General features: G+C 37.0%; 1 protein-coding gene across 1 annotated transcript in view; it reads right to left on the reverse strand.

Annotated features, from left to right (window-relative positions):
• Positions 1 to 1,276: 1,276 nt before the first annotated feature.
• Positions 1,277 to 12,756, reverse strand: part of LOC135689593 (transport and Golgi organization protein 6 homolog) — a 51,414-nt gene continuing 39,934 nt past the window's right edge. Inside the window, exon 12 of the mRNA XM_089116263.1 lies at positions 1,277 to 2,318. Coding sequence (XP_088972389.1) covers positions 2,139 to 2,318 — 180 coding nt within the window. The 3' untranslated portion in view covers positions 1,277 to 2,138. The remainder of the gene's footprint in view (positions 2,319 to 12,756) is intronic.

Consider the following 12,756-nt stretch of genomic DNA (forward strand, 5'->3'; position numbering starts at 1 on the left):
CACTGCAAAAAAGGCACTTTCTGCCCCTTTCATGCCCCTCTAGCCAAGGGCACAGGGGGCAGCTGTAACCTTGTCTTTCAGTTCAAAATCATGTCAAAGTAAGTCAAAGTTTCAGCTGTTCCGTCTTATCACTATCCTGTATTTTTTTTTTCGCATTAAAAACAGAACCATATCATACGGTTTCCGTCTTCCCCCGTACCATTTTGAAATGATACCGTACTTTATTTGTTAAAGCAGCGCTGTTGCAGAACGTGCCTAATCAGCGCAATAAAATTATTAGCACAGTCCCGGCTAACAAGGGAAAGTTAAGCAACAACCCCGTGAAACAAGCCCGGTGAGCACCGTCCTGGTGAGAAATTTTCCCACCGGGAAATCCCCTTTGGAAAAATATAATGACCCAGGCATTTCTCCATTTCCCTACGTTCCTTGAAATCAGAGATTTCTTGTCCACAGTCAATGGAAAGTTCCTTTCTGGTCAACAGAACAACTGGCGTTTTAAAAATAGTTTCTGTTTGTATCTGAAGATTCTCTGACGAAAGCAGGCTGCATAAAAAGCAGTTCCAAGTGAATTAAATGACAAGGTGTGCCAAAAATCGATTGCGTTTTGTCTCTTCAAAGCTCAAATGATCAAACGTGAATAAAAAAAAATAGAGTACATGAAATCAAAGAACGCGAAAAAAAACTGGAAAAGAAATCGCATGAGATTGCTAACTACAATGAAAATTTCGTGGTTGCCTCTGAAAAAATACAACTCTATTTCACCGACCGAGTTCTGTGCCTTTCAACTTTGAACGTGCATCAAAGCATTGGCTTGTCCCCTTACCCAATTCTGTGCCCATGGCTAGACGATTATCGTACATTTGTTTTGATCTGACGTCAATCAATTAAAGGTCAGTATGTAATTTGTGTAAGAGCACATCGAGCTAATTAAAAGTATTGGTATATTATTGGTTAAACTTAGGGCTGTTTTTTTGAAAGATTGCAGAGATTTGCATTTACTGCTTGATTTAGTAATGAAAATCATTTCCTTACTGATTTATATAGAACTCATTTCCTTACTGATTTATTTATAGAACTCATTTCCTTACAGATTTATTTATAGAAATCAATCAATTAGCTAATATTTGTATTGTTTAAAAAGATCCTTTGAAAAGGATGAGCCCAAGACATTTCCAGGCATTGGAGAAAAATCAAGATATGGATGTAGTCTTCATGAGTTGGGGACAAACTCATTTGGGCCGGATTTTCAAACAGTACTAGAGGCAAAAATAAATGATTCCGCAAGAGAGTTTCTAATCAATAACCTCTCGCAATGAATACTTGATTCAAAGTTTTACTTTACTCAAGATTCTAGATTCCAATTTGTCTGTTCTAATATTTCAGTTACTCTGAACAATGACATATTCTCTAAAATTTCAGCTACTCTCGTTCAATAATTCAGTTAAGCTGTGCCTCAATTTGGCCGCAGTTTCGTTTATTTAAATTTTCTCCGAATCAAAATTTTCTACTTTAACGTGAAATTTTAAAATAAAGACAGTAGCTTAACAAGTATTATTGGCGGGGATTGCATTCTATATAATTCTTATAGCTCTTTTGAATTCGGCATAGGGTTGTGAATATTGTGATTCGAATGACATGTAGCATCAACAGTGAACAGCGATATCCAACCCAATTCCATAATTTTTTAACTAGGGACAGGTTGTCTGCAAAACAGAGCATACGCTTGAAATCTATAGCTGGAAGAAGTGTGGAAAAAGAGAAAACATCTTACACGTAAACGGTCACGGAAATTATCATTATCCTCAATTCTCTCTCAAGTTAACACTGATTTATGGTAGTCGATTGATGCATGGAAATGTCGAATTTGAAACAAGATTGAGTTTTCTTACTTTGAAAAAAATCAACAAAAATAAAGTGATCTTCTATTTGCGAACCTCGTACTCATTCAGGACATCTTGTGGTAGAAAATACCTCTTCTATTTGTATACAGTATGCAGATTTGCTGAAGGAGCATCCTTTAATTTGTAGGTCAGCATATTAAATCCTGTTCCAGGATGATCAAAAGCATCTTGATTCCCGACCGCAGCAAATTACCAATGCACCATGCGAACATATGCAAGCATACTGAATCACACGTCTTATGGTCGAAGCACCCGTATCTGTTTCTTTAAACATTCTGCAGGGAACAGAAGTTTGTTGATGATTGATTCAAGCTGCACAAGTGCCCTGTTGGCGAAATCCAAAGCGACTTCATCTGCTTCTGTTTGCACGACAGTCTTCAAAGTGCGATAAATGTCCCGCAAGACACTGCCTATAACCTTGAAAGAAAAATACAGAAGAAAGACAATGTGAAATGTGTAGACAGAAGAAAGACAGTGTAAAAAAGCTTGCAGTAACACAATTAATACTACAGCTTCTTTAAAAGTAAGCTTGTTCCTTGTGCCCCCTTTCTCTTTTGTTTTATCAATCCCCTTCGCCAATGATATACTTTTCTTCAAACTTAACAAGTACATATTAATCAACCGATGCAATTATCTGAGCTTTAATTCTCCTTTAATACATTGCCAGTTAAGTTGCGAGCACTCCCTTTCAAAGTAACATTTCAGTCTTACTTCTCGCTGATGACCTGAAAAGTCAATTTTGTTATGCTCAATCAAAGTAAAACAATAGGGTGTGATTTGACGCAAGTGAAAACCCGACTTTCATGAATGGGACTGACTTGGATATTTCTACATCTTTCCATAACTCTCTCATTCTGTGCCATAAAATCTGAAATGGAAATCCCACCTTTCTTCTATTGCTTAACCTACATCTGAAAATCTTGAGATCGTCTCTAGGGTTCGTGGATTCCTCTCACCCCCCAATTTTTAACAATTTACAAAATTATTCTTTTGAGTCTGGCGCCCACCTTTGGGGAGCCGCTACAAAATCATCGTTGTATCTTTCTGACAAGATTCATTCAACAATTTTGTTCCTTGTACTAGTTCGCGGCTTTTTGCTTTTTAATGTGTTTGGTGAAATCATCATGCGTACTGTCAGAAGCAGACTTCCAGATGCAGGACTCAAGATTGGTGGGATGAATATCTCAAACAAACGCTACGCGGACGATACTACACTGTTGGAGGATGATAAGCGCAAACTGGAAGAGCTAGTAGAAGCTGTGAGGACTGAAAGTCTAGGTTTTGGTCTAAAAATAAATGAAGCGAAAACAAATGTGATGACGGTGAACGGCTCTGGTCAAGTCAAGTTGGGTGATGTCGAGATTGAAACCGTCGACGAGTTCAAATACCTTGGTTCTATGCTGGATATAGACACCCAAATATCCCACGAAATCAAACTGAGGTTAGCTGTATTCAAAAGATTTGCAAGCGACCTGCAACCCATCTGACCTGACAGGCGGTTATCGTTGGTACTGAAGATACGTTGCAATGTTCCGAGTCTCACACGCACAAAAATAATTTTTCCGCTACAGCCTAGTTTCCATCCACCACTAAACGACACTCAAGTTCACTAGGACCTCGCAGGCGAATGGGCGGGTTTCAAAATGGTGGCGTCAACAAAGAAGCTTTCTTTGCTGGTTCGCGACGATTTATGAGTATCGCTAGGGGTTATTTGCTAAAGTTTCTATATCGGCAGTCTAGTATAAAACAATGCATGACTGGAAATAGGCAACACAGATAATTATTTATATACAACGCGGAACACGATCTGGTTCTCAAGAGAGGGCAACTCTTGTTAAACAAGGAATGTCTTGTTTGGCGAAACGAAATTCTGAGTAACAAGAATAGTCAAGCATTTTATCTAGTAAAAAACGATCATTTTCCAAATAAAGAAACAATGGAGCTGACCCTTTTTCTTAGAAAAGAGCAATCTCTTCTTTGGGAATGAATTCATCTTTGTAGAAATAGGCCAGCGCAATCAAGTAGCTGTCCATTATCTTGGCTGTTGTTATAAGAAATCTTCTTATTAATTCATCTAGAGATGCTTAATGTATGTGTAGTTTTGAGTAGTTTTATATGGTATTTGTAATGGATTCGGATAACGGCGTTTTGGGATAACAGCTGTTTATCGGTTGACTCAAGCTAACAAATATCGAAGCTTTAAAAACATTTGCTATACATTTGACACAGAAATTCTATCCTGTTATTCTAAATTCTGACTAGAGGAAATTTTCAGTTGGCGTAAAAAAGAGAAGTCTCCTTAATTTAATCAACACCCAAAGCAAGCGAAGCAAAATCCGTTGAAATACAGTTATTTGTTAGTGTCAATGTACTCATTCGTAGTAATTTTTGACGCGATCAAACTTTCATTTCGTGCTCTCAGTCCATCAGCCAGTGCTTGAAATGAATCATCAGCATGTTTTGCCGATTACAAAATGATTTCCCCCAAGATAAAGTGATAAATAAACACTGGAAAAAAAAATAAAAGATGAAAAATTTATGAAAAGCTCGTTATATCGAAGGTAATTATGATGAAGGGACCTAAACCTTTGATCGCAATAACGAGAGTTCGTTATATCCGGGGTTCGTTATACCGAGAGAATTTGTAAGGAATTTGTTAGGGCAGAATCTAAGGGAATAGACATTTAGTTCGTTATACCGGGAACTTCGTTATATACGGGGTTCGTAACATCGGGATTCCACTGTGAATCTACATAAAGATAAGTGGCTACTCCTTGGCATTCTCCTCGTCAAAGAACCAATTTGTTGATACAGAAAAACACTCAAGTACTAGTGAAACAGTCAAACCGGACTGTTAGATTTTCATACAATGGTAACAACAACTCTGAAAGGAAGTTTTCGTTAAAAAGGTCCGAAAAGTCCGTATAGTAGCTCTCCCATCGACCACTCTGATTTTCTTTTGCATAGAGAACATTTCCAAGCACTAAAATCTCTAACAAAAAGGACCACATCAAAAAAATGGAGGTGATTCTCCACGACAAAGAAAAATTTGCTAAATTTGGTGATGTCGAAACGCAGGACAAAACGGCCAAACTAGAGCGGAAACTCCGAAACAGCATGCTCCTTCCAACATAAGAAACGAGACTGCCCCTCAAAGAGAACAGCCTCCTCGATCTTGTAGGTCTAGAAACACTGTTAAAACAAGTGATTCTGCCATCGGTCAACATCTTTTAGACAACCCAGACTGTGCAAAACTCTATAATGACGACATGTTTCGGATAATTGGCAGAGCCCGGTCGTCCTTCCATCTAGCAGTTTTGGAGTCGATCTACATACAAACGATAAAGCCGCCATTGTGTAGACAGAAGGAGTTCGTTTTCTCTCTTGGACTCTATTGGTAATTTTTCTTTAGGCTCGCGGCACTGATTGGTCTACTATACCGGTCTTGTGCTTGCGTTTTTCTGATTGGCCTATTTCGATCCACAATCGGGTATATATTTTTCATCGTGTCCTTTCGGAACCTTATTCTGACGTTTTATGCTCTGAGGAGTGTCAGACGAAAAAGCTTTCAGTATGTTGTAAATTGTTTGCTTTTTTCAATGCCATTTTCGAATTCTGTACCGCAAAAAAATTGTTCCGAAAATTATAATCGACAGAGACCATGAAACACATATGAAACATAAGATTAGATATGAAATCCCAATATGCGACAGGATTTCAACACATTTAATTCCACCGTTAAGAACATACTAGACAGACAAGCTCCTTTAAAAAAGAAATACACAATAGTCCAGAGGCACAAAGGGGAGCATTGCTACCCGACGAGGCACTTTACCAGACAAACTTTTTCCAGACCAGTTTTTGGCGTAGAATTCGAATCTGGATGTTGATCAGGCGAGAGAAGACGCTATTGCGAGATACAGGGGGTTTTGTCCAAAAACTGGGATGCAGCCTGTGAATGAGCTAACAATGGCCACCCGAGGAGGGACTTTGCCAAGCCAACTTTTTATAGACCAGTTTTGGTGCAGAATTCGAAGCTGTATTCTCTAACTAAGGGCCATATGGTGCCCGCACAGCGAGCTTCATAGGGAAGGGGGGCTATATTATGCTAAACTTGACCAAAATGTTGTGCGTGACAATAACAAGTTCTGTAAAACCGTAAAACCAAACTCTTGTTCTGAAAAACTAAATTTTCTCCCAGATTGGAAAATTTATGCAGTTATGTTGCGTAAGGTAAAACAAGGAAGAAGTCGATCAAAACCATCGCTTTCCCCCAGTGGATATTCAATTTAAGAATAAGAGTTCATTATTAAAATTTGCTTAAAAGAATGTAATTTCCGGCGATTTTAAAGCATCAAATTATAAAAAAAGTTCCCCTTCGGCGGCGGCAGCAGGTGCCGCCTCAGGTAGTAACTTTATTCCAATCCTTGTCCTAATCTACGGGTGCCAAGGAAGTTCACAGTAATTATAAGACAAGACAAACAGAGACAAGATAAAGGTGCATTTAAAATATCTTTCCCGCTAAGGCAAAAGTTATTGAGACTGAAATTTAATGATCTAACATCGTCGTCTGTACAAAGTCACCAGAGGTAGTAATAGTTGACTTTGCAACATCAGTTGTTGTTTATCAAATGCTATCATCGTTCCTTCCACGCATGCTGCCAAAATTAAATGAGCGATGCATAGTGCAAGCAATGAACAGCATCAACAACGAACGACTCAAAAGACTCAAACGACCAAGTGGAAAACAATGTGTTCTTTGGGTCGTTTGTGTCTTTCAGGAATGACTCTGACGACTCAAACGACACAAACGACCAAGTGGGAACCAGGCTTTAGGAGGGTTTAGGCAGAATTACAATACACGGCATGTCTTACTCAACCTTCTACAAAATTGTTAGAATAGCGTTGATAAAGGTTGCAGGGGCAATATTTTTTGATCTGTCAAAAGCTCTTGAAAGTATAAACCAGGACCTTTTAATTACAAAAATACATGCATATGGACTTAGTCTTAGTTCCCTGCAGCTCATCCAGAGCTATCTATCAAATAGAAAAGTAAGAGTGAAAATAAACAATCATTTCAAACAGCGTTAGAAAAGCTCACGGGACATTTTGAGCCACAGAAGAACTTGCTTCATGAAACATATTTATTTCGCCAGGCCAAACAAGAGCCAAATGAGACTTTAGGTTCATTCCATGTTCGATTACAGAACTTAGCATCACGTTGTGACTTTGGGGATAGAAAAGAGTTCGAAATATTGTTACAAATTGTCACAAGTGGATCATCAAATAGTTTATGAAAGAAAGCTTTACGAGATCCAAAATACACATTGAAAGAAATGTTATTAGATGGCCAAAGAGATGAAACAAGTACACAGCAAGCAAGTAGCATTGAAGGTAACACTGAAATAAAGCAAGAAGTGCATCGTGTAATAAAAAGTCAGCACAAGAAAGGACATGTACAAACAAAGAAATGTCATCAGTGTGGAGGATCTTACCCTCATAAAAACCAGACCTGTCCAGCTGCTGGTAAGATATATCATAAATGTGGGAAAAAGAACCACTTTGCAAAGTATTGTATGAGCAAAACTCAACAAGTGCCAAGGAAAACACAGCCTTTCAAAAGACATGTTAGGCCAATTACAACAAAATCAGTGGATAAAGCACAAAGTGATCCTGTTTCAGATTTTGATTACCTTTATGCTGTGAAACAGAAGAAAAAACCTGATAACACTGTTACTGCCAAAATCAGTGATTACAAATGTGATTTACTTGTGGACACAGGAGCCTCAGTAAATATTCTTGATGAAGAAACATTTAGTCAGATACCATCAGATCCTAAATTAGAGAAAACAACAGTAAAAGTGTACCCATACAACAGCAACAGCCCTGTAAAATTGTTAGGAAAATTCCAAGCCACTGTGGAGACCAAAAAGCGCATTACTGTAGCCACATTTTATGTCACAGAAGGGAACTCTGGTTCACTATTAGGTTCAGAGACATCCCAAGAACTTGGTCTTGTTACATTTCATATAAATCCAATGGTTTCAAAAGTGAAAAATAAAAATGTGAAACCACAAATTGCTTCCACCTGCTCATGGATTCCTATCAGATCTACCCATGATAAATCAGTTGATGCTGCTTTACTTGCAAATAAAGAAATTTTTAGAGGAATAGGAAAGTTAGATGGAGTTCAAATTAAATTGAACATTGATGAAAATGTAACTCCAGTTGTTCAAAATACCAGACGCATACCATTCCACATCAGAAAGCAAGTAGAAGAATAATTGTTAAGTCTGGAAGCACAAGGAATAATAGAGAGAGTGCCAGAGGGGCAAGCAACCCCTTGGATATCCCAGATAGTTGCAGTACCAAAGAAGGACAATAAGTCAATTCGGATTTGTGTTGATATGCGTTCAGAAAACACAGCCATAAAAAGAGTTAGGCATGTCATGCCCACAGTTGACGAAATTATGGTACAATTAAATGGAGCCAAATTCTTTTCAAAGATTGACCTTAGCCAAGCATACCATCAATTAGAATTGCACAAAGATAGCAGATATATCACTACGTTCAGCATGCACATTGGTTTATTCCAATACAAAAGATTGAACTATGGCACTAATGCAGCTGCTGAGTTATTTCAACATACATTACAAGAAGCTTTAAAGGGTATAGATAATGTCAGAAACTTAGCAGATGATATTATCATTTTTGGCAAAACCAGAGCAGAGCATGATAAAGCATTGAATGAATGTCTTGCAAGATTAAAGGCAAGAAAGCTCACAGTAAACAGAGAAAAATGTAAATTTTTACAACCAGAACTTTCATTCTTTGGTATGGTATTTTCAGAAGATGGTGTCAAACCAGATCAAAAGAAGATTGCAGATTTAGTAGATGCTCCTATACCAAACAATGCATCAGAAGTGAGAAGTTTATTAGGAATGGCAAATTTGAGTGCAAAGTTCATACCAAATTTTGCAGATATAACAGAACCACTGAGAAGATTAACTCACAAAAACATTGTATTCAAATGGGAGAAAGAACACTCACAAGCATTTAAGAAACTCAAAGATGTTCTGACAGACAGTCCAGTTATGACATATTTTGATATTGAAAAAGAAACATACCTGATTGTAGATGCCAGTCCCATTGGTATTTCTGCAATTCTTGCACAATCAAACAAAGATGAGCCTCAAAAAGTGATTGCATATGCCAGTAGAGCACTTACCCCTGTGGAGCGTCGATACTCACAAACTGAGAAAGAAGCACTTAGTATTGTGTGGGGTACTGAGCATTTTCATATGTATCTTTATGGAAAAAGTTTCAACCTGATAACAGATCACAAGCCTTTGGAGGTGATTTATGGGAACCCTAAATCAAAACCATCATTACGCATTGAAAGATGGGTGCTCCGCTTACAGCAATATTGTTTCAAAGTTATTTACAAGCCTGGAAAAGATAATCCGGCTGACTTCATGTCAAGACATCCTACAACAGTCAGTGTCAAAGAAAACATGGCAGATGAGTATGTGAGATATATAACAATAAATGCGATACCAAAAGCCATGACCATAGAAGAAGTACAAAGAGAGACAGAAAAGGATGGGACACTCCAAGCAGTCATAAAAGCAATTAAAACAGGAGATTGGAGTAACCAGTTTTTAGTACCTTACAAGTTAGCCAAAGATTCATTGACAATTAATCATGCAAATGGAATTATTTTGCGGGGTAATCCAAATTGTCATGCCTAAATCATTATGGAAAAGATCAGTAAAACTAGCTCACGAGGGTCACCAGGGCCTTGCTAAGACTAAAGCCCTGATCAGAGAAAAAGTTTGGTTTCCATTTATTGAAAAATTGGTAACAGAAGAGATTAATAGCTGTTTACCTTGTCAAGCAGTAGGAACATAAAAAGCACCAGAACCATTGCGAATGAGACCTATGCCATCTGGACCTTGGAAAAAACTGCATATTGATTTTTATGGACCACTTCAAAGTAGTGAGTATGTACTTGTTATTGTAGATGCTTATTCTAGATTCCCTATAACAGAAATTGTAAAATATACTGCTGCTTCAACCATTATTCCAAAACTAGATCAAGTTTTTGCAATGCATGGACTTCCTGAAGAAATAGTTACAGACAATGGTCCACCATTTAATGGTGATGATTTTGAAAGATACTTGATGACTCTAGGAATAAAGTTTGACCTTTCTACACCATTATGGCCCCAAGGGAACTCAGAGGTAGAGAGATTTAACCAACCTCTAGGAAAAACAATTAGAGCTGCATGTATAGAAAATAGAAATTGGAGACAAGAACTTCAAAGATTTTTATTGAGTTATAGATCCACCCCACATGCAACCACAAAGATTGCACCTTCAGAACTGTTATACAATAGGGTCATTAGAGGGAAACTACCTTGTTCAATCAAGACAAGTAAATCTAAAAGACACAGAGAAGCTCAGGAAATGATGCAGTAGGGAAAGAGAAGATGAAAAGCTATGCAGACAAAAGAAGACACACAAAGATTTCTGATATCAAAGTTGGTGATAACGTTTTGTTAAAACAAGATAAAAAGAACAAGTTTTCTGCAAACTTTGAAAGCACTACTTACAAAGCTATATATCGTAAAGGTTCCAGAGTAACAGCAGAAAGACAAGATGGAAGGAAAGTCACTAGAAAAATTAGCTTTTTCAAAAAGTTTAGTAAGAAAGATGATGATGATGATGATTTGTCTGATGATGACAATCACAAAAGAACAGAAACAGTCGAAGAGAATAACAGAGAAAACAGATATCCTCTTAGACAAAGGCGAATGCCTGAAAGATATGGAACAGTTGTAGCAACAGACTAGGAGGAGAATTTATTTTATTTCTTTATTTTTATTTTTAAATACTATGCAAAGAGAACAGGACTCAAAGAACAAACACGTTATGTTATGTTTATGTTGTCAAAAAAAAGGGGGAATGATGTAATGTTTTATGGTTATAATTATTATCATATATGTAAGACCCAGGCCCCCCGGAATCTAAGTTAGAGTCGAACACGAGGCGGACAACAAAATGGTGTTCTATCTGCATTCACTCTTCAATATCCGACAGCGTCCCTCAAGGATCAGTGTTAGGGCCTCTGCTGTTAAATGCATTTATAAAGGACATTTTCTTTTACATCAGAAATACTAAAAACTGTAATTATACTGATCAATACTATCTATGCCTTATATAATTATACAACATTATCTATGCCTGTCGCTCGGATCTTGATACAAGACATTTAGAAGAAGATGGTAACGTGGTAGCAAATTGGTTTTCTGTAAATTCTCTAAAACTAGATGGTGACAAATGTCATTCAATGATATTTGGAAAAAAGGAGAATAATCAAACAGTCTAAACTTGAGAATTCACAAACTTTTGAGAAACAATTAAGTTTTAAAAGCACATCGAAGACCTTTGGAAAAAGACTAACAAAATGCTCCACGCACTTTATCGCATATCAAATTTCAGGGATCCTATTAAACTAGGGAATTGGATGAATTCTTATATAAAGCAAAATTCAGTTTTTGCCCACTTGTAAGGATGATTCACAACGGGGCTTTCAAAATAAAATTAGATAGGATTCGTGATAGAGCATCGCGAACGGTATGCAAAGATAGTGGTATAGAATTGCACAAACTACAGGATAACAATTTAACTATTCATCCGCGCCATCTGCAACTGTTAATGATTGAAGATTTCAAACCAAGAACAGTTTGAGTCCAGCTTTCATGAAATAAATTTTTTCATTGAAAACGACAATGACTGTATTCTAAGAAACAAGAATCATCTACAGTTACCGAAAGTAAAGACCACCATATATGGCACAAGAAAATATTTAAAAAAGAGGATGCCCTCTTTGGTCTTCTCTACCAAAGAAAATCAAAGATATCGCCCGGAAATTTTTGGCACGGAAAAGTTGTATTTCCAGATCGCGAAATAATATGCAGTTTGCATTATATTTCAAAACATGATAGTAATTGAGGTTTTATTATTGGATTTTATTATTACTTGGTATCTTAATGTTGAAATTGTAATTAAAATTTTCAGGCGGTAATTAGCTCATAGCTTTTAGCTGTAGCTACCACGAATTTATTATTGCCAACAAAAAACAAATGAATAATGAGAATTTTTCATTTCAATTCAATTGAACCACAAATACAAACCTCTCTAATACATAGGTTGTTTGCACTAGGCTAGTTTACAAGTTATAGGTAGTTTACAAGATAATACTTTACCAGTCGTAACTGCAAATGGGAAAACTGAGAAGAAAACAAACAAAATTAAAAAGTATGTAATTCTGCATTTGTACATGGTTTATTTCTGCAACAAAGTATGTAGTACGTAGTACGGATGGCAATGATGGAAAGACTAGAGATGAGATACCGTTTTGCTGCTGATTAATTAAGACAGAGTCACACATTTTGAAGAATGAGTTACAGGAATTGCAGAAGATGCCAAGAGAGGTCATAGAAAAATTCACAAAAGAGCCACATTTGAACTGCCGCTGTAAGTCAGATAAGAGAGGAGCATACTTGCTGTGCTCTTTGTTGCATTTGTGTCAAGATTGGATTCGAAACCAACAGTTAGCTCTAAGATGTAGAGGTTATTGTTGTTAGCCTTAACGAGAAGATCTGGGGGATTGTTTTCTCCAGTTATGATTGATGGTTAAATATAGCTAGGTATATCAGCGTAGATGGTAGATTCATTAACAGCTTTTAAAGACGTAGCTAGAAAGTTTAAAGTGCCACTGACATGAAAAATGAAAAAATCTTGATTAAACCCAATTATTACATTTTAATAAAGAGTTGGTAGTGCTGAA

This window comes from Rhopilema esculentum, chromosome 5, assembly GCF_057945365.1.
Source record: "Rhopilema esculentum isolate cy_ngs chromosome 5, ASM5794536v1, whole genome shotgun sequence".
Classification (NCBI taxonomy): Eukaryota; Metazoa; Cnidaria; class Scyphozoa; order Rhizostomeae; family Rhizostomatidae; genus Rhopilema; species Rhopilema esculentum.